The sequence below is a fragment of the Procambarus clarkii genome, chromosome 24 (genome assembly GCF_040958095.1).
Source record: "Procambarus clarkii isolate CNS0578487 chromosome 24, FALCON_Pclarkii_2.0, whole genome shotgun sequence".
NCBI classification, from domain to species: domain Eukaryota; kingdom Metazoa; phylum Arthropoda; class Malacostraca; order Decapoda; family Cambaridae; genus Procambarus; species Procambarus clarkii.
The window spans coordinates 23471950-23498990 of NC_091173.1; the positions used below are offsets into that span (position 1 = coordinate 23471950).

Here is a 27041-nt window from a genome sequence, read left to right on the forward strand (position 1 = left end):
TTTTACATTTCTAGTTTATTTTTTCCCTCTATTTCTCATTTACGAACTTACATGTTAACCGACGGGTCTCGTCCCCACGGGGTTTGGAAACCAAGTGGTGCTCTGTATCACGCCATGGGTCCCAAGAAAGTCAGTGGTAAGGCTCAACATATGAAAACACAAGTAAGAATGACCATAGAGGAAAAACAAGAGATCATACGTAAACATGAAAAACCAGCGTTGAATATAATGAAACGACATTTTCTGGGTGAGACCCAGAGGCTCCCCGAAGCTTATCCAGGCTGATATGCTAATGTCAGACTTTGGCATCAGTCATGTGTATGGAGTTCTATGGGCCTACCGGGAACCACAAGCCAGAACCTGGCCCCCTCAGAGAGGTAAGGGGAGCCTATGGCCTATAGAAACCCCCGTGTAGTTGGAAGCATTCTATGTCTGCCATCGACCGGGTCAGGTACCCAGAAAGGTACGGGTCCCAAAGCAAACCCCCTATTTTGGTGTAATTATTGCTACCACAAGCCAAACAGGTGGATAGAACACCGCTAAAAGAAACGAGCAAATGATCATGACATCACACGTCGATGTGCCGCTGTCTGCGCAGCTCCCCCCTCCCCGGGAGAAGGAAGGGGGAGCGCCAGACCTACTGCGCCGGCTATCCACCATCAATTCTGAGACTGGATGTCAAAAACGCGAAAAATCGCCGACCAGACGGAGGGAGGGATGCCAGGGAGCCTCTGGGTCTCGCCCAGAAAATGGAGTTTCATTACATTCAACGCTAACTTTCTGGGGCGAGCCCCTTCGGCTCCCGGGGGCTAACTACACACAGATAAAAAAAGAGGGATGTACCTGGGAGGCGGTCGCTACCCACTCCCCAACTCAAAGTCAAGACAACTGGCTGCAACCGCCAACCCAAGGCGACACAGGCCCGAATGGGCCCGGAACGACACGAGCCATCGAGCATCCAGGCCCCCGTACGACTGCCAAAAGCCTGGTGCCCGAATGCCAACTAGGACATGCTGCCAAGACGGCAGCAAGAGCAGCGAACCGATGAATGCCAGGGTCACAGGGAAGGAACACAGGATGGCTAGCCGCAATAACGAGGCGGACGACCCGGGAGATCTTCACCCACTAACAGGAAAGAAAGGTACCGGGTCAACCCAAAGCTCATCCAGGACACAGAAGCCGTGGCGTGCAAAGAGCAGCAGAAGGCCGCAAACAAACACAAAACATGATGCACCCCCGGCCCGACAAACCAAGGACCCCTCCGGAAAGCAGCAGCCTCATTCCGTGCCAGAAAAGAGGGAGACGGCTGCAACCGAACAAACCAATCGCCACGACTGAAGGAGCAGAAACCCCTGCGCCGGAGGAGAGCAAGAAGCTCAGCGACCCAACCCCAAGAGGCAAATGCCAACAGGAAAAAGAGCCCTCGAGAAACAAACCCGAACCGAAGGGGCGACAACCAATCAAGGAGAAGAAAAAGCACGCAGTCCAGAGACCAGGATGGCTCAAGCGGCACAAGAGCAGGCCGGAGGTGAAACAACGCACGAGAGAGATTACGAATCGAACAGATGTAACACCAAGACCGAAAGCAAGCCGAAGCAGGTCCACCAGCGCCGCATGAAACGAGGCGATAGTATGTGGCAAGATGACGGCCCCCAACCCCCACCAGAAAAGCCAAGCTGACTCCAACAAGCAGCTACCCAAGAAGGGACAGAAGGAAAAGGAAGGACTGCCAAAATACCCCATACTGCCGCCAAGAAGAAGCATGCAGATGGGACACCAACAACGAAGTCACCTGACCACCAACTGAAGGCGAGAGACTCAAGGCAGAACCTAACCGGTCCCGTCGAGGTTCATCCGAGCCTAGGAAGAGGCGGAGCCGCGAAAAGATCTCGGGCGCGACCACCGAGGAAGCAGAGCCGGAAACCTAAGCCGGCAAGGAAGGAGATGGAACGTCTGCCGAACAGAAAAACCCTAATGCTCGCTAGCTCGCTAGGAGATCGGAAACTACAGGTCCGATGTGAGACTCTAGAGAAGGAACACGACGAGACCCTGAAAATGCCAACAGGCAGGCAAGCCAGGAAAACAGGAACCCAAACCTGGCAACAGGAAGGCCAAAAGGCACAAAGAAAACACACAACAGTGTGTAGGGGAAAACGAGAAAAAGACCAGAAGAACAGCACCAGCGGCCAGGGACAAGAGTGAAGCAAGAAGATGAGGAACGAAAGGGACAAGACCAACCCACAAAGTCGCAGGCCCTGACCCAACAAACCAAACTGAAGAAGGTGCAAAGAGTTGCCACTAGACCAGTACCCAAACCAAGGGGTACGAGCAACGAAGACAGACCAATGCACACCAGTGCACATGCACCATGTGACACAGGGGGAAGGAGCACTCAAAAAGCCAAAGAAATGCAAGAAGGAAACATTCCAGCGGCAGAGCAGAAACAATTGGAATGCTCGTGGAAGGAAAGTGGGGGAGCTGACCCCACACACAACTGCAAGTGCAAACATGACAAAGCCCAGGAGATGTCAGGGAAGAGACAGGGAAGAGGCAGGACGAAAGAGCTGAAGCCCAACCCCAGGAAGCAAAACCAGGGGCGGACAACCAGGCGAGGACAGACGCACAAAAACAAGGACCACATGTCACTGCGGTACACGTTACCAATGCACACGTGCACCAGCAACATGCACCCCACGCAACATGTAGCAACTTTCCTTGGCGAAGGCAGAGAAATGGTGGAGGCTGACTCCAGACAGGGTCAAACGTAGATACGATTCTTGGGCCAGTAGGCCCAAGAACCTGCACACCAGGTGACTGAAGGCGGAGAGGCGGGACCAGAGCCTGAGCTCAACCCCCCCAAGCACAACTAGGTGAGCACATAACCTGCACCTAAACCATCGCACCTCGCAGCATGGATGAGGTGGGTCCACCGATCGACTCGAGCATAGATTGGACATGCACATGAGTGGGACTGGACAGGTCGAAATAGGGACAGTCACCTGTGTGCTGACGGTCTTGTATCCGTATTCAAAAATATATATGTATTTCATATAGACATATTTATATAAATATATCTATATAAATAGAAATGTATCTAGTGACTGGCCGAAAGAGACGCGAAACCGCAGAAACTCACTTGTCGAACGTAGGCACGAACGTGTCGCGATACAACGTTGCCGAGAAGATCCCAGGAGCACCGCCAGGGGAAGGCCAAAGCTGCACACGCAGGAGATCAGGGTAGAGGCAAAAGAGACGCCCCACACCCATTACACAGGGAAAACCCCAGCATCCTTCCCATAGCTGCAATCCAGACCACCCCACGAGCTATTGGGCACAGGCTGGAGAATGGAGAAAAGCAAGAGGCGAAGCACTCGAGAAAAAAGGACGTAAAACACCAGCACTGGTGCACACCGCCCAGACCAAAACAAACTCCCACGGTGCATGCGCAGGACACGCTGTCCAAACCGCACAACCTGCTCCGCGGGAAGGCGCCAACTAGTACTACTTTATAAGAAAAGTAGCCAAACAGTACGTGACCCGAGTGAACCGCTAAATAGAAGAAACAGCCCATCACAGGGGCCAAAAGAGGAGTAAGCGGCGACAATATAGCCGGCTTACGAAAGGAAGATGAGAAACGCAATTGGGAACTCAGTAGCCCAATCGGGCATCCCGGACTAGGAGTACACAAAGAAAACGATCAGCGCCGCTGCACAAAGAACGAGACAGGACCGAAAACCAAGAAGAAGCACAGAAAAGGACCAACAAAGGACCACAAAGGACCAGAGGGAGGCCACATCGAAAGACAACAGATGTTCCAATAACACGGGAAGTAGTGAAAACCTGCCCGAACCCTCGAGAACACAGAAGCAAGCACAAGGTACGAAAGCACATAAAGGCACAGTTGCACCCGAGACCAAAAGTCATGTAGAACCCCAAGAAGAGGGGATCATGGAGGAGACATCCCGTCCCAAGAAAAAGGGGAGGAATAACGGAGGAAAGCACCCACCTTCAGGATGGAACCATCCGACTCGAGGGACAAGGAACCGAGCCTGGAGAGGGGCTGATGCCCAAAAACTCGTACAGCGAGGGGAAGGAAAAAAACCCCACTCAGCGAAACGGCAAGCTCCGCCTAGAGGGTAGACCCCCCCCCCCCGCGGGGTCCAACGGGGCCCTAGTCCCCCCAAGTCAGCCCCCCAGCCCCGGGAACCCACACGCAGACCCCGGGGCCGAGCTGTCTCCACAAAGCCCCGGCCACACAAGAAAAAAATGGGGCAGCTGCGAAAAAACTAAGGAAGGGAGCCCACTGGCAGACTCTTACAACACGGCTGGAGGAACAGGCTTGAATGGCCCCGTCGCTACCCCAGAAGGGGAATTCCCCGAGATTGCCCGAGTCTTAAAACCAACGATCCCGCCCCTAACCCACAGACGGTAAGGAGCCAGATGCAAGTAGGAAGGAGGGAACCAGATTAGATCGCAACAGCGGAAAGAAAAGGGGGTGTGGAAGGAACCGAAGCAACCAACACCCCCAAGCCCCAACATCAACCAAAACAGGGCAGCCTCGGGGCTTCCGGGGAGCAAACAACCGAGAGCGTTGCCACCAACGAAGCTCAACGTGCAATGCCCGTGCTGCCTGCAACTGCATAGTCAGCATAAGACTGGGTAACCGATTCACAACAAGCAACAAAACTCGCAAGACTTCGGGCCGAAGGCATCACCGACCCCACAGGCAGCAGATGGAGGCAAAGACAGAGAAAGCCACCCTGAGACAAGAGGTGAGAGCAACCCTCAAACTCGCTGGAAGCGAAGGGGGGGGGGGGGGGGACTCCGGGGTCACATCCATCGGACCCAAGTGCCCCCAGGGGTTTCCCAGGGTCCTGAGTGCTTACTATAAGAGGACTCGCACTCAGGTAATCCCAGGCAGGGTTTTGCTAACCGGCTCCCAAAGCTACCTAACAATCTCCTAAGAACTGAACCCCCAAAATGTGTACACTCACGGGGACCTAGTAGGCGGAATCACCTGAAGAAGGAAGAATACTTGGTACACAGGGGACAAGAACGAAGGCCGACCCCCCCACCAGGCAGATGAACAAAAAGAAAAAGAAAACCCCGCAAGAGGACAGCGTACCCTGGCGGAACAGAGCCAGCGGCCATGATCAGTGAAAACAAGCTGCGCAGTACCCTGCGCCCCACCAGTGCAAAACTGCCCCTTACCTTAAGGCAAACAAGGGAGACAGAACACCCGAGCACACAAAGGGAGGCTGAAAACCAAGCAGTAACCGGCCTAGCAGAGGCAGAACCCAAGGAACTTGTGGAAGGTGGCCCCAAACCCCAAAGGCAGTACTTACAGGGCACCTAGGGAAAGTAACCCTAGGCACATGCACCCGAGTACTGGAGACTCACTCCTGGCTCACGCACCACCTAGAAGACATTCACTACACTCTAGGTACAGTGCTGAAACAACCACCGGAGTCGGAGCACATGACCTCAGCCTTTAGCATCAGCCAAAGAACTGATGGTTGATAGCAGGTATGGTAGGTCTGGGGCTCCCCCTTCCCCCTCCCGGGGAGGGGGGAGCTGAGCAGACAGCGGCGCGGCGACGTGTGAGTCATGATAGTTTGCGCGTGTCTTTTAAGGGAGTTCTATCCACCTGTTCGGCTTGTGGTAGCAATAATTTCACCAAAATAGGGGGGTTTGTTTTGGGATGCTTACCTTTCTGGGTGCCTGACCCAGTCAATGGCAGACATAGAATGCTTCCAACCATACGGGGGTTTCTATAGGTCATTGCTCCCCTTGCCTCTCTGAGGGGGGGCCAGGTTCTGGCTCATGATCCCCGGTAGGCCCATAGAACTCCACACACATGACTGATGCCAAAGTTTGACATTAGCATATCAGCCTGGATAAGCTCCGGGGAGTGGAAGGGACCCCCCCCCCCCCAGAAATGGTACTCGTGTTGTTGAACTAACTAGGCAGTACAATATATCTTCAGAGGAAAAGGAGGAGGAGGCAGCATTAGAGGATGTCCCTTCCTCATTAATTAAGAAAATGTGTGCAGTATGGGAAGGACTGCAAAGTTTTGCTAAAAAGAATCCCCCAGATAAAGCTGTAACAACCCATTGCATTGATCTTTTTAATGACAATGTGATGCCTCACTACAGACAAGTGTTGGAAAGAAGGGAAAATCAATCATCAATGGAACAATTTCTAGTGAGAAAATTGAGCAGTGAGCCACAACCAGGACCTAGTGGTATGCAAGCAAAACGTGCCAGATAATGCACCCCTGAGAGGTCCTCACTGCCTGATGTTATAATGGAAGGGGACTCCCCTTCCAAACATTAACACCTCTCCTTCTCCCCCTCATCACCATCTTCCATACGCCATCAAGAGTCCTCCATAGAGGTTAGATAAACATATGTACTGTATTGTAGTTAGAGAAAAAAATTGTATTCAGTATAATGTATTTTTAAGTAAAATTTTTGAGGGTGTATTTAATTCCCTTTATTTCTTATGGGAAAAATCGTTTCGACTTATGATACGTCTCTGGGAACGGATTACCATCATAAATGGTAAAAAGATGGAGTGGGGTGTAAGTGAAAATATAATATTTTTTTTTTTTCAAAACAGCAAGTTAAGGTTTCTCTGGTAGATAAGGAGGGCAAGAAGTTCTCCAAAGGAGTCAAAACATCATAAAAACTTTATTGAAAGTTTCCTCTCCTAACCTAACCAAGTAAGCCACATGACTCAAAACAGAAAACGGGACAGTACATAACTTTCATGAAGTAATTTCATTTCAAATTATGTTAATTTTTGGCCATAGCGTGCATATAAGTGAAAAGCAACGTTATTTGTAAGAGGACAGGTTGCTTAATCAGTATGATAGCTAGAGGGAGCCTCTGTGGCTCACCCAGAAACTGGCATTTCATTACATTTAACGCCGTTTTTTTTACAATTTTTTTTCCATTATATTTCATCTTTCTTTCTCTTAAATCACTTGACAACCTTCTGCAGCAATGTTTTCCCATGCATCCTTTTTCCTTCTCATTAATCTCTGACATCTTAACTTTTTCATCAACTTATTACACCAAACATCTATACCATTATCCTTAATAAATACATATTTTGTCATAATATTCTCAGCCATTTTCCCTATCATCACCTAATGTATATCATCCATATTGTATAATATACAGAGATAATCCCATCTAAGAATAAAAACATCAATTATTATATTTAATTAAACTTATGGTAAAATTCATACATCAATATTGAGTCCTTACCTCATAGCAGTAGATAGAAACTGCAAAGAAGAATGGAAACCCCTTCATGGAAAACTCCTTTGGTGTAAAAGGCACTTCTTCTGAATGAGAGAAATCAAACCAAAATACCACAGTCAAGGCCAGTACATTTGACACCTGTGCAAATAAGCTGGAAATAGAAAAAATAGAACAATCAAAACTAATAACTATTATAAAACATAAAATAAAAATTTTGCTAAATTGTGTACAGTTAAAGAAAGGATTACTTTTGAGCCAAGGTCCCTTGGCTGCACTCTGAGCCAGCACCCACGCTCCATCCAGGATAATCTGATAATCCAACGTTTCCTAAATTTACCCCCTCCCCCTTGAGTAACTTTGCAAATGGAATTTTCTGGGGGAGCCCCATCAGCTCCCTGAAGCTAACAGAACTGACATGTGTTAAATTAGTTTGGGGTCATCAGTCACTTGGAGTTCTTAATCACTGGACTGCGCCAGCTGAAAAAACTCGGTCAGTGGGAAACTGCACGAACTGAGAAAACACCTTAATATTTCATACCCATTCAAAACGCGCGTGTAGTAGGTTGTGTGCGAAATGGACTCTTCGGGCCTCCAGTGAGTGGCAGCCATCTTGGAAAAAAATCCCAGAATGTCCAAGGGCTGCTGGCTGGCTAAATAGCGACTAAGCAACCATGGGTGGAACACACGCCTGTAGCTCCCAGACACATGTCCGACGCAATGTTAAAAGATCGCTCTGTCGGTGGAATTCAGACCTTATTGTTTGAAGAACATAAGGGTCATGATCAAATCCACAAGGGCCGTGACAAGGATTCGAACCTGCGTTCAGGAGCATCCCAGACACTGCCTTAATCGACTGAGCTATGACAAGGTTAAAAAGAGTTGAAACCGAAGTTCTACTGAACTTCCTGGATCCCGTAGCCTCTCCGAGGCACAAACCAGGGTTTTACACAACTCCCCCCCTGCACTCGAGCTATGTCAATAGGCCGTTCTCCCTCTTCGCCCTCTTCAGGTACTTCGCACAGTACCCTGTGCCCCAACCAGTGTCGAAAACTACCCCCCCCCTACCCAGAGGCAAACAGAGGAACACAAACCCCAGCTGACTCGAAGGGCGGCCAATTACCGAGCAGTAAAAGACACAGCGGAGGTAGACTCCAAGGTGACTGGTGGAAGGTGGCCTCCAAGCCCCAAGAGCAGTATTTACTGGGCACCTAGGGAAGGAAACCCTAGGCATATGCAGCCCCAGTACTTAAAGAATAATATTCCGGGCTCACACACCAATCGCAGAGACAGCACCTCATCACAAGGGTGCAGAACTGAAAACAAATCTGGAGTCGGAGACATATGACCTGCCAGCGCCACATCAGCCAAGAATTGAAGGATGGATAGCGGGCGTTAAGGTCTGAGGCTTCCCCTTCGCGGGGTGGAGGGGGCTGTGCAGACGGCTACGTGGTGGTGTCATGCTTGTTTGCACGCTTTCATTTGGAGGGAGTTCTGTCTACTAGTTCAGCTTTCGGTAGCAATAATTTAACCAGAATAGGGGTTTGTTTTGGGGCACTTACCTTTCTGGGTGCCTGACCTGGTCGATGGCAGACATGGAATGCTTCCAACCACAGGGGGGGGGGGGTTCTATAGGCCATTGCTCTTCGCGCCTCTCAGAGGGGGACCGGGTTCTGGCTCATGGTTGCCGGTAGGCCTAGAACTCCATGCACATTGACTGATGCCATAAGTCTAATATCATATCAGCCTGGATAGCTCCGGGGAGTTGTAGGGGCTCCCCCTAGAAAAAAGGTATTCTGTTGAAAATCATTTGTTAGGTCCAGATACTGCAGATTCAGTCAACAGAACCATCTACTTCCTGTAAAGTCTTCATGGCTCTCAAACATAAAAGCTAAGTAAATTTGTCATGTAGGAATTCCCTGTTCAACAGTCATACTGTGTCAGTAATTGTGTTACTTCCAAGAATTCTACCCCACCTTCCCAAACAAAAGAAGTCAGTGAAGCAAGGAAAATTCCTTGAATATATACAGAGAAGGTTGACAAAATTAGGCTCAGTAATTAAAAACTTCCCTTATGAAAAGTGTTAGGGGTGATATGATAGAAATATGCATATGAATATTGTGCATATGACCTGCACAATATGACCTTTCTTTGAATTAAAATGCATAAAAAAGGGAATATTAATATGGTGTGGAAATATATGCAGAAGAACAGGAGACAATGGAGGCAAACTGGATAAGCTTAGGTTCAGAAAAGATCTAGGTTTGGTATAAAGAGAAGCTGCCCTTCATGGGCCAATAAGCCTTCTGCAGTTTATATCACCCTTATGTTTTTCATGTTATTGACTGAACAGCATTTAGTGTTTTCTATAGACTCTGTAATGTTCCAAACTTTGTTCCACTAAGAACTCTTAACAATACAATACATCATATTCACTGTCACTTCCTAGCACACAAACTCAGAAAATTTCTACTCAGTTCTAAGACTCCAATTCAATATCTTTACTGTCAATACAACCTAAGTCTTCTGACTTGATTAACTAACAAAAATTAATCTAAATTATCCTGATAATTTTATTATATATTTAGAGATCTCTTTTAATAATTATATATACATTTTTCTAGCCTAACCGCTAGATGCTGTTAAGTTGCCTTAATTATCAGTTACAGAATCTTAGAGGTGGTTTACCTGAAAACAGCCAGCTTATTAAGATGCCTGAGTAATGTGAGGCAGTAAAGGGGTGGTATCAGGAGCATCACCCATAAACGCTGACTAATTCTTGGTAAATATACATTAAGATTTTTACACAAGTATATCAGGTACCCACAGCAGAACCCTGCAAAATAAAGAGTGTCATTATAATCACAATTAGGAGTCAAAATATTTGTTATTAAAGTCTGTAATGCAATTAATAAAAGAAATATGTAATTAAAATAAAAATCCCATTGAGTACTCTCTCACATTGATGCTTTAGGATCATCATGGATTTGGTTATAGTGAAGATATGACCACTAAATTTTAACATTACTTATACAGGTAGTCTTAAGTTTATTTTTTTTTTTGTGGGGATTTGGGGGGGGGGGGGAAAGCTAGCTCTCATGACCAATATCTACTATCTGTGTGAACATTACTACAGATCAACATTCTCTGCAACCTTTCATATTTGTTATAATTTTTTTTTTTTTTATAAACAAATACTGTAAAAGTTTAGCCATGTGTCTAGACATGAAGACAGACAATGACAGTGATACACAGGGACCAGTTACACAACTCAAGCACTATTTTAAACATCCTGAGTGGCAGGTTAGATAAACTGTGGCACTCTTCAGTAATCATTGAGAGATCTGCTCAGACTGCATCTTTGATAAACTTGCTTTCTAAAAGTTTTTATAAACCTTTGGTTATAAAAGCATCAGAATAATTAAACTGAGGAAATAATTGCAATCATTCTTTCACATTTTCAAGTGCTTATATTATGTCAATGAGCCTATGCTTTGATTTATTATTTTCCCCCATTATCAATTTGGGGCACAATGTTGACTTGAAAATGGTGTTAGAAGTCACAACTCTAAGTTAGGAAAAATATTCTGAATGGTGTCAAGTGAAATCACAAATCTCAAGTTATAACAAAGGTCCTACAGGCAAACCTGTAATCAAAATGTGAGAGACTTCAACTACATATTTTATATATCAAGATGAACAAAAACTGAGGTGATCTTGTAGACAAAATTTACATTCCCTAACACTAAATACCCCCAAATTTCTATTAACCCGTGTATGGCGCCTAGCTATTTAGCATGTCACTCACAGGCACATACCAAAAAAAAATATATATATATTTTTTCTTCTAAACCTGTTAATTTGTGTTCACTGATCATGGGAAAAATAATAAAAAAATTGTAAGTGGCATATATTGCCCGCTATAAGGCGGGGAAGTCTGGCAAAAAACAGGCGCCGACTCAGCGTGCGTCCCAGACGGTCTGTTGCTCTCCAGCTGTCAGGCCGGAGTTGCCACAAAGAGATAATTACCTAATTATTTCAATGTCTTTGATTGATTTTTCGTAGTTTTTTTGCTGTAATATTATTCAATAGTGTGTAGTGTGATATATTTACATAATAAAATGAGTGAATCATCACTGTACTCAAAAATATGGTGTGCATATTGTTGATTCAATTATGTTAATCAAACAGTGAACAAATACTTTGTCGGTTATTACACTATATACACAGGTTATATATAAGTATCTGCATGTTTTGTTTACAAATTTGGGAGAGTCCATTAGGTGGGTTCCTAGGCTTTGGTTTCTTGAACCTAGCTGTAGTTTATTTTGTCTCACTGACTTAATGGAATTTTTGCTGGTGAGGTGGGAAAATGTCATTACTCCCTGCACCTCTGTGAGGGAGCCAGGTTCTGGCTCTGGTCCCCGTTTAACCACCACACTGCGCAGAGCACCTCAGGGCGCTCATAGATATATTGCAAGATTCAAAACTTCCGCGGCTAAACGGGGTTCACATCAGCTTCCTCGTGGCTTTAGTTAAGAGACGCCATTTAAAAAAAAATTGTGGGTAACATTCCCAGGTGTGAGAGCCTCAGTACTGAGTAAACAATCAAGGCTGGTACACTCAGTATAAGCTAACAGCAATGCTGTTTGACTTGTGACAAAAAATGTCAAAAAAACAAAAAATTTATATATATATATATATATATATATATATATATATATATATATATATATATATATATATATATATATATATATATATATATATATATATATATATATAATGTCGTACCTAGTAGCCAGAACGCACTTCTCGGCATACTATGCAAGGCCCGATTTGCCTAATAAGCCAATTTTTTATGAATTAATATATTTTCTCTAATTTTTTTCTTATGAAATGATAAAGCTACCCATTTCATTATGTATGAGGTCAATTTTTGTTTATTGAAGTTAAAATTAACGTAGATATATGACCGAACCTAACCAACCCTACCTAACCTAACCTATCTTTATAGGTTAGGTTCGGTTAGGTAGCAGAAAAAGTTAGGTTAGGTTAGGTTAGGTAGGTTAGGTAGTCGAAAAAACATTAATTCATGAAAACTTGGCTTAGTAGGCAAATCGGGCCTTGAATAGTAGGCTGAGAAGTGCGTTCTGGCTACTAGGTACGACATATATATATATATATATATATATATATATATATATATATATATATATATATATATATATATATATATATATATATATATATATATATATATATATATATATTATATATATATATATATATTGTGACGGTAAATGTTGGAGTGTTGATGTTCGGCAGACCTCCAATGGCAGGTGACAATGCCTTGTCACATTTACAGAAAAAAAAGAGACTGCTTGCCTGTGGTAAGGTAATGGGAAGACACACAAAACACAAAATATAAACAATGAAATTTTAATTACTTTAGAAAACAAGATATGAACAAAGACAATCCCTTGGCTTACGTAAAATTCAAAACAAGTCAACAAACAAGAATAATTAATGAATGTAAAATTTACTCTAAAACAAAATGAAGTGCAAGACAATAATATTATTATTCAGGTGCTGAGAATACTGGCTTAAGCTGCCACCTCCCTTAGTACACGACAGCCAGGGCTTAGTCTACCAGAGAGAGATGTCAACTTCTAAGAGCACAGAGATATTCTGAGGAGTACGGCGTGTGCTGGCCCAGACGTCGACTCAGGTAGAGGGGCGTGAGTGCAGGTGCAGGTGCCGTCGGCGATACACCAGCCAATCAGGAGCAGGCAGGCGGAGAATGGGTAGTTTGCTTGTTGACGACGGGCGGAGGAGCCGGCGTGTCTGGTGGTGCAAGGTACGCTTTGCTTCCTGGGCAAAACGTTTGGCGATACTGGTGGACGTATCTTCAATATAGTATCTTGTACTTGTAACATGACGTGAATGATATAGGGAAGAGCAGGCTCAATCTCTCTTGAAAGAGATTATCGTCACAACTCTCCCTCGAAGCCTGCGGTTCCGGAAGAAGTTACGTCTTCATGTGGTAGAGTGTTAGGTGGAGTTGCCTCTACTTCATAGACTCTGGAGAGGGCATCGGCTATGATGTCAGAACCCTTGTTGTAGAGATCTCCAGGTTGAATTTCTGCAGATATCAAGCCCATCGTAGAAGACGTTAAGTGTGGAATTGGGCTTGCTGCAGGAAGTGTAGGGTGTTGTGGTCCGTGTTGACGGTGGTAGACCGAGCACTTTTCAGGTATTGTTTGAAGTGCTGCAAGTTCAGGACGATGAGTAGCTCCCTGTCGATTGTTCTGTAGTTCCTTGTAGCTGTGGTCGCTAACAGGTATATTCTCCTCGCCTCGCTGTTGCATTAGGTCACCCCCGATGCCGGTACCACTGGCGTCGACATGGAGGATGAAAGGCTTGGGGATATCTGACGAGGTGAGAATAGGATTAGAATATGGCAAAGGAGCACTATTAGGGTCCTGAAAATGGTTATGAAGATCAGGGAGGATTTCCGAATTGGAAAGCGCTGACTCAGTGTCAGTGCTTTCGGGAGGAGAAGCAGGGAAGGTCTCACTGTGGATGTATGGACCTTTAAAGGAAGAATATGTTATCAATACAGTGGGAGGAGTACCGTTATATAGCTTCAGGAGGTTGACGTGGCACAACTGGGTCTTCCGCCGCCTATCTGGAGTCTCTAGAACGTAGTTGTGGTTGTTTGTGCACTCCTTGATGCGGTAGGGTCCTGAAAACCTGTTTTGCAAGGGAGAACCTGGGATAGGGAAATAGGCAAGCACGAAGTCTCCCGGTTTAAATTTCCTTACTTTGCTGTTCTGGTCGTAAGGAGTCTTCATCCTCTCCTGTGCTTTCAATAGATTATCCTTAGCAAAGTTATGCACCCTCTCTAGAATGTGTTGTAGGTTTTGAAGAAACTGGGGCACATTCTGATGCTCACTGAAGGTGGCATCACGAAGAGAGTCTTTAAAAGCTTTGAGAGGAGTACGGCACTTACGTCCGTAGAGCATCTCATAAGGAGATACTCCTAGAGACTCATTGGGAAGACTTCTAAATATACACATTATTAAATCTATTTGCTTATCCCAATCCTTAGAGGTTTCATTGCAAAACTTCTTCAGGAGTGCTTTAATAGTCTGATGACTACGCTCAAGAGAACCCTGTGAAGCAGGATGATAGGGGCTGGACAATACCTGTGTGATGTTGAACTCTTCCAGTGTCCTCTTGAAGAGATCACTGGTAAAGTTGGTGCCACAGTCGCTCTGAACCTCCCTTGGAAATCCATACTGGGTGAAGATCTTCAATAAGTGTTTCACCACCGTAGCAGCCGTAATGTTCTTTACTGGAACTGCTATGGCGAATCTGGTGGTAGGACACAGGATGGTTAGTATATAGGCGTTACCAGAACTGGTCCGAGGTAAAGGACCAACACAGTCTATAATAAGTCTGTGGAAAGGTTCCGCAGGCACCTGTATGGGAGTCAGTGGTGCTCTGGGAATAGAGATGTTCGGTTTACCTGCCATCTGACATGTATGACACTGTTTGACGTACTGTTTGACGCTATTTACCATACCTGGCCAGTAGTAGTCTTGACGGATTCCGTGGTAGGTCTTGTTAAATCCGTAGTGCGAGAGTGCTCCATGGGCCAGGTGTAGAATAGTGGGCCGCAGGCTGGCAGGAATCACTAGTTGTTCGACGTTGGCCCAATCGTCGTCCTCCTTCAGTTTACTGGGTCTGTATCTGCGGTAGAGCAACTCGTTCTCTAGGAAGAACCCAGGAATACTGTCAGGTTGAGTCTCAGCCTGGAAGAATAATAGTGTCAAGGTAAGATCTTCCCTCTGTAACTGACGGAACTCCAACGTGGTCAGATTCGGGGGTAGTTTCTGAGGGTCTTGAGGGACAGCGGTAGTAGTAGTCAGCTGGCTGTGGTCGTGCAGCTTGTGCACGGGTGGTCACTAAAACTGGAGGAGAAACTTCATCACTCTCTTGAACCTTTGCTGGAACATACTCAAAGATGGGATTATCCATTACAGAGGTACACACCTGGGGTTTGTCCATGACGATCAGGTTGGTCGGTTGCAGGTCTTCTGCCAAGTCGTTGTCCAGAAGTTGCACTCCAGGCATGGGAAAAGGCTTTTCCCTGATGGCGACTTGGACTTCACCGGTCACGAAGGGACAATCCAGGTGGACTCTGGCGAGAGGATAAGGAGTGGTAGCAGTGAGGTCAGTGATAAGGACGGTTTCCCCGGTGTAGGCGATATTGGGCACAGCTGATTTCAAAAGGATTGATTGAAGAGCCGCTGTGTCCCTCAAGATCTTCAGTTTGAAACGTCCCTCCGGATCTGAACCGTTGGTAGAGACAGTTCCAGTATACAGGTGTTTACTGAAAAGAGAAAGATCATTAACATGAACACCAACATTCATCACAGGCTTACCGGACTTAGGAGGAGTCTGTTTGGGTTTAGTGGATTCAGTATTACCTTTGTATTGAGACTTACCACATTTATCTATGGTATGTCCATAGAGTCTACAATACTTACAGTACAATTGCGAGCCAGCTTGATCGGTACTCACTTTCTCGTAACTGTACCAAGACTTCTTACTGGAAGGTGGTTCTGGTGTCAGCCGGTGGATGAGGCTGTAAGTGTCAGCCGACTTAGCACATCTAAGGTAGTCGGTCTCTTCTTTATCTGCTAAATATAAACGGACAGGAGGAGGCACACGCCTCAAGAATTCTTCAACTAGCATGAGGTTGACGAGTTCTGCAAAGGTAGAGACATGTGCTGCCTCCAGCCATTTCATAAAATATTTCCTTTTGGTATTAGCAAATTCTAGAAAGGTAGTGGTACTTGCCTTTAGGTGGTCACGGAATTTTTTTCGGTAGCTTTCGGTGGAGAGAAGGTAGGCGTCCAACACTGCTTGTTTCAGAGTCTGGTAGTCATTCTCAGACGCCAAAGTACTGAGTGTAACTGCAGCTCTACCTGTGAGATGTACTCTGAGAAGGGTAGCCCATTGGTCGGCAGGCCAACTAAGTTGATTAGCAAGGGTCTCAAAGGTGGTGAAAAATACGTCGACTTCTGTCTCTACGAATGGTGGCATTAACTTACTTGCATGTGAGATATTGAAACTTGCTGGAAGACTGGTGGTAGCTTGCTGGCGTTGAGTGAGGTGCATAGTTTCCAACGCGAGTTCTTGTTGACGACATTTCATAGCCATAGCAGCTTGTTGTTTGTCATGCTCGTGTTGCATCTCCAGGTGGCGTTGTTTTGCTTCAAGCTGTACTCGCTCACGTTCATGGAGTATTGCAATCTCACGTTCTTGGTCTTCTTTCCTCAAGGCAGCTTCTTGTTCCTTGAGGGCGATTTCACGTTCCTGTTCTTCCTTTCGTATTGCAGCTGCTTCCCTTTGCTGCTCTCGTTCAATCTTGGCAATTTCTAGTTTGAGTTTCATCGTTGCCAAATCAGGTTTATCTGCAATAGAGTAAGTTTCGTGAGTTTCAGAGTCAATCTTACCTTCCTCTAAGAGATGATCCAGTAACAGATTATACAGTTCATTTTTGTTGGCTCCATGGGGAACATCTAGTTGATACTCATGTACAAGAGTTTCTAATTCGATCCTCTTGGCACGACTTAAGTTCCCTATTTCACCTGCTGGATCTGCACGGAAAGCTTGGAGACGAAACATGGTGAAATTAGCAAATAAATGTACAACGAATATACTGTTGTGATATGGTGAATGTCAGAAACAGGACAACGTGGCAACTGGTACCTATCCTGTGGAATCGTTAACAATTAATGTTAATTTCAAGATGGTAAATGATTAATAAATCAAGATCGCAGGAAATCTTGTACCCGGTACTCAATGTAAGAGGATAAGGGCAAGAAAATCCTACTAAGTAAGCGAAACTGAGTTTCTAAAACAAATGAAACATTTAATTGCCTCAAAAGTGAATTAGGTAGTCCAAGAATGTAGGCATACCTTGCCGAGTCTCTATAGGACATAAGCAAGTTTTCCCACTGAAATGAAATATGATACTTGCAGAATTAGCAAACTTTTGTGCTCTGAAAAAAGAAAGCTAATTCCCTACCTAGGTAAATATCATCATCTCTGACCGACGTGTAGGGGTGCGAGGTGTCAACTGGTGACGAGAACTGCTGCTGAGGTCCCAATTCAGCAACTAAGGTTCGTGATAGAGGAACTATGGCCCCCTTTATCCTCCTACCGTCGGATTGCAGAAGATTAGGTGCTCTTGACCCAGGGACAGACCACAGTACCAGGGTACCAATATGATGATCTGCCGAAAATATGAGAAATATCCTAGGGACAAAAGGCGGTAAACACGAGTAATAACACAGAGGGAGAGATGACCAATTAAGAGAATGACTGCGGCCGACAGTCACCACGTAATCCAAAGTTGTCTCACACTCACCATATGCTACTCTCGGAATGCACAATACACACAGCACCATATGAAAATAAAATTGAATATTGAAAATAGTGAAAAGCTACTGTACCAAAGCCAAGTACGCTTACCACAAATTTATGGTCTGGTACTAGTACCTGAGTGAAGCTCCTTGGACAGGGCCCCCATGAAATGTGACGGTAAAGTGTTGGAGTGTTGATGTTCGGCAGTCCTTGTAAACCGAAGCTAATTTCCCATAAGAAATAATGGGAAATGAATTAATCTGTTCCTGACTACCCAAAAACCTCACTTCAAACTAAATTTTATACCTAATTCATCTAAATCTACAAAAGTATGTTCAAGTTATTACTTACCCTTGCTGACGACTGCTGTTGGCGTATGGAAGATGGTGAGGAGGAGAGGTGTTACTGTTTGGAAGGGGAGTCCCCTTCCATTATAACATCAGGCAGTGAGGACTTCACTAGTGTGCACTCTCTGGCACGTTTTGACTGCATACCACTAGGACCTGCTTGTGGCTCACTGCTTGCTTGTCTTACTAAGAATCGGTCTAAAGACACTTGTTTTCTCTATATTTTAACACTTGTCTGTAGTAAGACATCACATTGTCATTTAAAAGGTCAATGCAATGGCCTGCTACAGCTTTATCTGGGTGAGTTTTTTCAACAAAACTTTGCAGTTCTTCCCATACTTCACACATTTTCTTAATGAAGAAGAGACATCCTCTACTGCCTCTACTCACAATAATTTTCTTAGGTTGAACCTTACCACTGGCTTTCTTGGGACCCATTAAGATATATAATAACTTTTTATGCTCAAATGGCCAAAAATCCAACAAAAAACTGTAAATCCTTGTGAAGAATTCAGGCAGGATAGTCACTGGGTGCGAGGCATTGGTAAACTGAGGTGCGAATCGCCTTGCCACCACGCGCTAGTCAGCCTGTAAGCAAATCAACACCCTCGTCGTCCGAGGCAACGCTCGTATTCCGATGTAAATTTTTTGAGCAAAACCTGCTCGTACAGTATTCCGAAAAACGCATATACAGGGACACTCGTATTCCGAGGTACCACTATACCAACATCTTCTAAACTACATTCTTTGGTGTAGCTAAATGGCTAATGCCATTTACCAAACACCCACAAAGTTGTGGGTGTTTGGTGTATTTAAAATGAAAAGAGGTGGTATTTAAAATTTAAATGAGGTGGAAGTTACCAAAGCCATCAGAAATTTTGAAGCATAACATGACAAAGATCACAAGGATTATGGAACACCACGAGCATAGCTCTCATCCTGTAACTACACTAGGGTAATTACCAATTTCTGTACGATTATCTATGGCAACATCCTTCACACAAATTCCTGTATTCAGACCAATCATACCCCTGATGTTCCTTACCAACTTGGGACACAACAATTGCTATGTCTACTAGTCTCTTGCCACCTGGGCCGAGGGCATAAAGTCCTACATCCCCATAGGTCAGATCTGTTGATGGGGTGGGAGGATGGCGCTCATCATCATCTTCATCCCCATCATCTGATGAGTCCGGTGGAATGAGTGGAATCTAGTACAGAAGTATCACAAGATATAGATTTTTGAAGCACAATTTTTTTTACAGCACAATATATGCTATGTAAAATTAAATAAAAGTACATATTGTACATTGTGAAAAATATTTTAAATACCATTTTTTATAAATATATTTGCTAAAAACTATCAAGCATTAAAAACATTGTTTCTAAATACAGGTGTACAGAATCAACTTTCATAGCAGATATGATCATAAAGGTAAATTTTAGAGCATTAGAAATATTGACTAAAACATATTGGAAGCATTGCCACACGTGACTCCAGGAGCAGCATACCTTTGTATCCATAATGATTGATCGACCACCAGCCCTGCCACCTGATGTAAGAATAGCATACTTGCAGTCAATAAGCATAAGCATGGCAGCTACACTGAGATAACCAACCACTGCCATGATCAGTGCACCTTCCATAATGCCAGCCTGGACAAAGAAAAATACTATTAGCAAAACAATGAAACAGGAGAATGATTGATAAACACCTTTAGTGACAAAACATAAATCATTCACTCCAAGAACAATAAAACCAACTTAACCACTAGGAATAAAATCAATGAATTAAAATAAAATGTATAAAGCTTAGCTATATAAATTAAAATGTAACATAATGAAGGCATAGGAGGCCAACCTGCCTAATCAAATAATACACTACATTATTGTATTGACATCAAAATACCCAAAAGACTAACTACCACAATTCCTGTAAAGTTGCAACCCAGCTGGGTGGGTGTGGAGCAGGATTTGTAACTGTGTAGCTAACTCACTGCAGATGTAAACTGCCTTGTATAGACTGTTATGGGCCACTTCTTCAACTACTTGTGATATAAAATGCTATTGATATATATCTTTATGTATTTTTATATGCATGTTTCACGAGGCCCACGTGCAGCGAGTCCCTCAAGGTTCAAGGATTCTACTGTGAATCATGCAATCATCAGGTATTCTACTATGTTTCAAGAAAACGTTTTCACAACTGCATACAACTCGGAAGGAAACACAGGACCAAAAACCCAGCGATGAATGTAATAAAACGCCATTTTCTGGGTGAGACCCGGAGGCTTCCCCGAGCTATACCGGGCTGATGTGTATATATTAGACCGTGGCAACAGTCAATCGATGGAGTTCTAAGCCTACCAGAGACCAGAGCCAGAACCTGTCCCCCTCAAGAAAGGCACGAGGAGCAATGGCCAAAAGACACCTCAGTGTAACTGGAAGCAGTCTTTGTCTGCCATCTACCAGGTCAGGCACCCAGAAAGGTAGGAATTTCAAAACAAACTACAGCTGGTCAAAAATTGCAAACTGAAAGCTGAACTAGCAACCAGAACTCCCCAATCAAAAACAAGGAAACAAACATGACGTCACCACAACCGCCGTGCATCCGTCTGCGCAACCCCCATCCCTCCCCGTGAGGGGGACAGGAGGTCCCAGACCTCCACACCGGCAACTCTCCTCAGTTCAGAGGCTGAGTATCAAAAACGCAAAAAACTGCCGACCGGATGGAGAGAGGGATGCCGGGGAGCCTCCGGGTCTCACCCAGATAATAGCGTTTCATTACATTCAATGCTGGTTTTCTGTGAAGAGTCCCTTCGGATCCCCGGAACTATCTAACCAAAGATAAGAAGAAAAGGGACTCACCCAGGAGGCAGTCGTCACTCACTCCTCAACTCAAAGTCGAGACAGCAGGCCGCAACCTGCAACCCAAGGGCATACACGCCCAAGACGGACTAGGAAAACTAGGAACATTAAGAAGGTAACGTACACCCAGGACTCTGTTCGACCTCCAATAGTCCCATGCCCAAAAGATAGGCCAGGACATTACCAAAACTGCAGCCGAATGCCAAACTAACAAACGGCGTGGGCACGAGGAAAGACCGCAGGCTGGCTGGACCGAATAATACTGCGGACAACCTGGGAGACCTGTGCCCTGGAATAGGGAAGAAGGGAAACTGGGTCAACCCAAAACACGTCTCCTGCCACAGAGACCGTAACTCGCAAATAACGGCGAAGAGCCACAGACACAAAACATGATGCACCCCCCGCCGAACCAACCAAGCATCAACAACCCAAGGACCCCTTCGGAAAGCAGCAGACTCATTCTTTGCCAGAAAAAAAGGAGACGGCTGTAAATGAGGAAAAAACCACCAGGACTGAAAGAGCAGAAACCTCTGCACCGGAGGAGAGCATGAAACTCTCCGACCCGACCCCCAGAGGCCAATGCCAACAAGAAAAAGAGGCATAGAAAAAAAAAGTCATGAACCGAAGGGGCCACCCCAAACCATGGAGAAGGGAGAAGAGGGCACCCGGTGCAACAACCAGGAAAGCTCAGGCGGCACATGAGCAGACCGGAGGTGAAAACAACACCCGAGAAAGCTTGCAGAATGGAGCAGAAGTGACATCCATTGCAAGCTGCAGCGGCTCCGCCAGCACCAACCGAAATGATGCGACAGTATCTGGCATAAGAAGACTGTCCTGAAACTACCAACAGAGAAAGGACAAAATTGACCAGATATCAAAGACAACCTATGAAGAGATAAGTGCCAAAAAGACCGCCAGGAAATTTCATACTGTCATCGAGAAGAAACTTGCAGGTTGGACACCAACTAAACCATCTGATCACCACACAAGTGGTGATAAACCCACATCAAAAGGACCAGACACGAGAAGCAGAGAACATCGATCCAGCCACGTACCGGAATAGACCGATCTGCTGAAAGAGGCGGAGCCGCAGGAAGACCCTCGGGTTTGGACATTGAGCAAGAAGTGCCTGAAACCAGGGCTGGGCCGGCCACCATAGAGCCAACAGGACTACTCATCCCTGGAAGTCTCTCTAAGCTAACCAGGACCCGGAGCAACAAACGAACTGGTGGGAAGAGGTACAGGTAACCCCAACTCGACCAGTCCAGCCAAAAGGCATCGACCCCGCCAGCTTCGCAGTTTGGGAAGGACGCCACATACACTGAAAGATGCCTCGACCAAGTCGATGCGAAGAGGTCCACCTCTAGGTGCCTGTACGTCCGGCAGGACGTACAGATAAAAAATAATAAAAAAATCGTAAGTGGCATATATTGGCCGCTATAGGGCAGGGAAGTGTGGCAAAAAATAGGCACCGACTGAGCGTGCGTCCCAGGCGGTCTGTTGATCGCCAGCTGTCAGGCTGGATTTGCCACAAAGAGTGGCAATATCAGAAATAAAAAATATCAGTTATTTGCTGCATGGCTGGGCCAGATGCTGCTGACGAGACAAAATGTCGCTTGGCAACACCATGCACTCCACTGGCACCAGCACCGAAACTATTTTCCGATTCTAAGTCGCTAAAACCGGCAAATGATTCACCTTCCTCAGACTCGTCGAACAAAACATCAATATCCTGCAAGATAGCACATGAACTGTGGGGTCTGGCACGAGGTGGAGTCGAGTGAGGGTGAGGAGGCATGGGCGAGATGCTAGGCCTAGCCCTGGTGGAGCCAGCATGTTCACACTCGTCGTCGGTCGTATCCTCCTCTGAGGGCTGTGTGTAGTCAAGATCAAAGTCAGAGTCGTCAATATCAGATTCATCACCATCCGGGAATTTCTTATTAATTTCATCCTCGGTCAGAGGTCGCAAGGAACGCCTTGTTGAACGGGGTCGGTCGTTAGAACTTTATTCGCTCGCCATGGTGTCCGCTGGGTAACCGAGGCCTCTACACAATGGCGGCTTACGCAGGATTTTTTTCCCCAGGTGGCATTTGTTTATGGTCAGATGCGGCTCGCCGATGACTACTCCTATCCCACGCGAGGCATTTAAATAATAGCGCCAGACACGAAATCATCTATTAATGTGTTGCGTGGTTTCGGTTTTGTTACTGAAATCATCTATTAATGTATTGCGCGGTTTAAGGGTTAATGATAACTGTAATTAAGGAGTTAAAAATAATGACAAACACGAGAATGTTTAAAGTTGTTGTTATTATTATTATTGCATATCTATACAATACAGTATATCTTTGCTGGGAACAGGAAGCCTGTTGGGTTTAGTCGAGTTTCTTTGCTAAGATCAAGGCTGTCGGTTGCTGGACAGACCAAATTGTGCTTTACCTGACAAGGTGACTCGACACCATCCACTGTACCATGCACATGACAAAGAGAATTCCTTATCAGGTGGCTCATGCAAGACAGTTTTATCTTATCTATTCAGAACAGCTGTCAGGCATTGCAGAATATCCTTATCAAAATGATCTTATTGTAGCACCAGTAACAAATTTATCATAAGAGGTTAAAATGTAAAGTTTGTATGGTCCTTTTAACACACTGAAGTCCAGATCTGTTGGATCTGGACGTGAGAAAGGCTTTTGGTCGAGACGGAATTTCACCATTGAAAGAGTGTGTAGAAGCACTTTGCTTGCCACCCTTCATAGTGTATAGTAGGTCACTGGAGACCTACCAGAAATATGGAAGATGGCTAATGTAGTCCCAATATACAAAAATGGTGACAGACAAGAGGCACTGAACTTCAGGCCAGTGTCCTTGACTTGTATACCATGCAAGGTGATGGAGATCATCATGAGAAAAAACCTAGTAACACATCTGAAGAGAAGGGACTTTGTGATAACCTATCAACATGGGTTCAGGGAGGGTAAATCTTGCCTTACTGGCTTAATAGAATTCTACGATCAGGTGACAAAGATTAAGCAAGAAAGAGAAGATGGGCGGACTGCATTTTCTTGGACTGTCAGGAAAGCCTTTGACACAGTACCCCATAAGAGGCTGGTGCATAAGCTAGAGAAACAGGCAGGAGACTGGTAGGGTGCTCCAGTGGATAAGGGAGTACCTAAGCAATAGGAAGCAGAGTTACAGTGAGGGGCGAGACCTCAGATTGGCGTGAAGTCACCAGTGGAGTCCCACAGGGCTCTGTACTCGGACCTATCCTGTTTTTGATATATGTAAATGATCTCCCAGAAGGTATAGACTCATTCCTCTCAATGTTTGCTGACTATGCCAAAATTACGAGAAGGATTAAGACAGAGGAGAACTACTTGAGACTTCAAGAAGACCTGGACAAACTGAAGGAATGGTCAAACAAATGGTTGTTAGAGTTTAACCCAAGCAAATGTAATGTAATGAAAATAGGTATAGGGAGCAAGAGGCCAGATACAAGGTATCATTTGGGAAATTAAATTCTTCAAGAATCAGAGAGAGAGAAAGACCTGGGGTTTCATATCACGCCAGACCTGTCCCCTGAAGAGAGGAGGTTATCCTCTTTATCAAGAGGATAACATCAGCAGTATATGCCAGGTTGCCAACATAAGAATGGCCTTTAGAAACTTGTGCAAGGAATCATTCAGGACTTTGTATACCACATATGTTAGACCAATCCTGGAGTATGCAGCTCCATCATGGAGTCCATATCTAGTCAAGCATATGACTATAATGGAAAAGGTTCAAAGGTTTGCAACCAGACTAGTACCCAAACTGAGGGATAATAGCTACAAGGAGACACTAGGGAATTAAACCTCACATTGCTGGAAGACAGAAGAGTTAAGAGGAACATCATCACCACATATAAGATTCTCAAAGGAATTGATAGGGTAGATAAAGACACGGCTATTTGACACAAGGGGCACACGCAGTAGGGGACACAGTGAAGAATAAGGAGAGGGGGGAACAAGTACCTCAAGATTGCATACACCAACATAGATGGAGTGAGATCAAAGATACTGGAGTTAAGTGATGTAATACAGCTGCAGACACCAGACATTGTTGCACTCACGGAGACAAAACTTGAAGATGTTATTTTAAACGAGGGTTTAAAATAACATTTTGTAACCACTTGGTTTTCCAAGGGGTTATTCAATTTGGAGACGGGACAGAAAAATTAGGAAAGACGGTGGCGTTGCTGTGCTGGTGAAAGAACACCTAAAGGTGAACGAAATAATGACTGCCAATCCTCAAGAAGTTGCAGCCCGTCCTCCAAAAATGGGGTGGTAAATGTAAGGAGACAAATAAGTGCAATTATGTACTATTCATAGCAGTTAGGAATTGTACTTATTTTCACTCAGTATTAAATCGTACTGTCAAATATATTGTGAATATTTGAGTTTACCCAAAAAACTGAATAGAAAACCACAACCTCACCTAACCGTCTTAGTTTTTGAAGATATTAATTTTATTGCTTCTTAACACTTTCGCGCTCTCCACAAAGGTCACTCAGCCAACCGAATGTGCGCGCTGCGTTTTTATTGCTTAAGCGTAAAAACAAAAATGTGTATACTCTTTTTACTCTTCTGACCTTAGTTCTCATGCTACGTATTTCATTTTGGTACCAACGTGTTCGCAATAAAATTCTCTAGAAGAACATCAGTAAAAAAAGTCACGAAACGTATAGGGATACCAGCACCAAATAAATAACTACGAAGATGACTCGCCGTGAGCGCCCATCAGCAACAAAATGTTTTTACTCTTGGGATTGTAATCACCTCCACACTTGTTCTACAGCGTTAATTTTGGTATCAATGGACTCGCAATGAAATTCCCAACACGGTGCTATGAATATAAGCGTAGAATAATGATGCGGCCCGCCCGCAAGAGTGTGGGAAGTGGTGAAATTGTTACCCGGTATCGGTGACGGGACGACGCACGGCGCTTTGAAAGTTTATACTTATTTCACTCTCATGACATTAATTTTCTATGTACGTCATTCATTTTTGTGTCAATGTGTTCGCAATAGAATGTTCTATGTGCCCATCGGTAAAAAATATCAACAAAGCGTAAGTTAGAATAGCGCCAAATATAAAACAACGCTGGAACATATCAGTGAGCGTCAAACACACACGAAATGTTTTTACTTTTGTTATGTTTGTCAAGTTTATACTTGTTGCACACAGTTATTTTTGGTTGTATATTGATCGGAATAAAATTCCCTAAACAGACATATGCATATAATACATGATATGGGGGAAGCATTACCAGTATAAACGGCTAAAGTCACCCACCTGCAACCCGTTTGGGACAAAAATACCATTTGATCGAAGTTATCCACACCTTTCATGAACTTATTGTACCATGCAGCCTAGTGGTGAGAAAGAGAGCCTCATAGCGCGCAGTTTAAAACAAACCCAAAGTAAATCGGATAAAAATTGAATTTTATACAAATATTTTAAAAGTTGACATAACTTTATGTCCACTATGCGTTTACGTTAGACGAAACCGGACGCGCCGGCGCGTTCAGATAGCGCGAAAGTGTTAATTACAATTAGTACTTAACCTATAGCTATATTGATATTACAGTTTTATAAAACTAATAAAACAAAACTAAAATATATCAATAAATTGTAAAGTAACTCAGGATATTTAAAAATTTTGTATAAAATCTATATTGTTTAATAAATCTGAAAACGAAATTCCTGATATTTAAAACTTTTGTATTGCTAATCGAAATTGAAAACTTCATCCTAAAATTCTGAGTGTCTTAACAGAAAACGAGAAAAATTAAATCGGGGGAGGGAGTTGGGTAAATGTAACAGCCCCATAAGTGCAATTATGCACTGCTTAGGACAGTAAGAAAGTGTACTTATTACACTTAGTATTAAATCGTACTATCAATTCGGAGGATGGGTTGAGAAGTTGACATAATAGCACTAGAGATCTGCCATGAGGATGATAAACTAATGATCATAAATGCATATAGTCCACCGCCAAGCAGCACATGGTCAAAGGAGGAGCTAGATAGTAAACGAGAAGGTTTTATAACAATAACGAGAGATTATAGCGAGAG

General features: G+C 44.5%; 1 protein-coding gene across 2 annotated transcripts in view; it reads right to left on the reverse strand.

The window, feature by feature from the left end:
* The window catches only part of LOC123761596 (uncharacterized), a 136910-nt gene that overhangs the window by 105537 nt on the left and 4332 nt on the right, over nucleotides 1-27041 (reverse strand). For both annotated transcript variants that reach the window (XM_069330750.1, XM_045747616.2), the window contains exons 2-5: nucleotides 19571-19714; nucleotides 19104-19269; nucleotides 9957-10104; nucleotides 7275-7422 (exon numbers count right to left, since the gene is read on the reverse strand). In XM_069330750.1, coding sequence (XP_069186851.1) covers nucleotides 7275-7422; nucleotides 9957-10104; nucleotides 19104-19269; nucleotides 19571-19714 — 606 coding nt within the window. The remainder of the gene's footprint in view (nucleotides 1-7274; nucleotides 7423-9956; nucleotides 10105-19103; nucleotides 19270-19570; nucleotides 19715-27041) is intronic.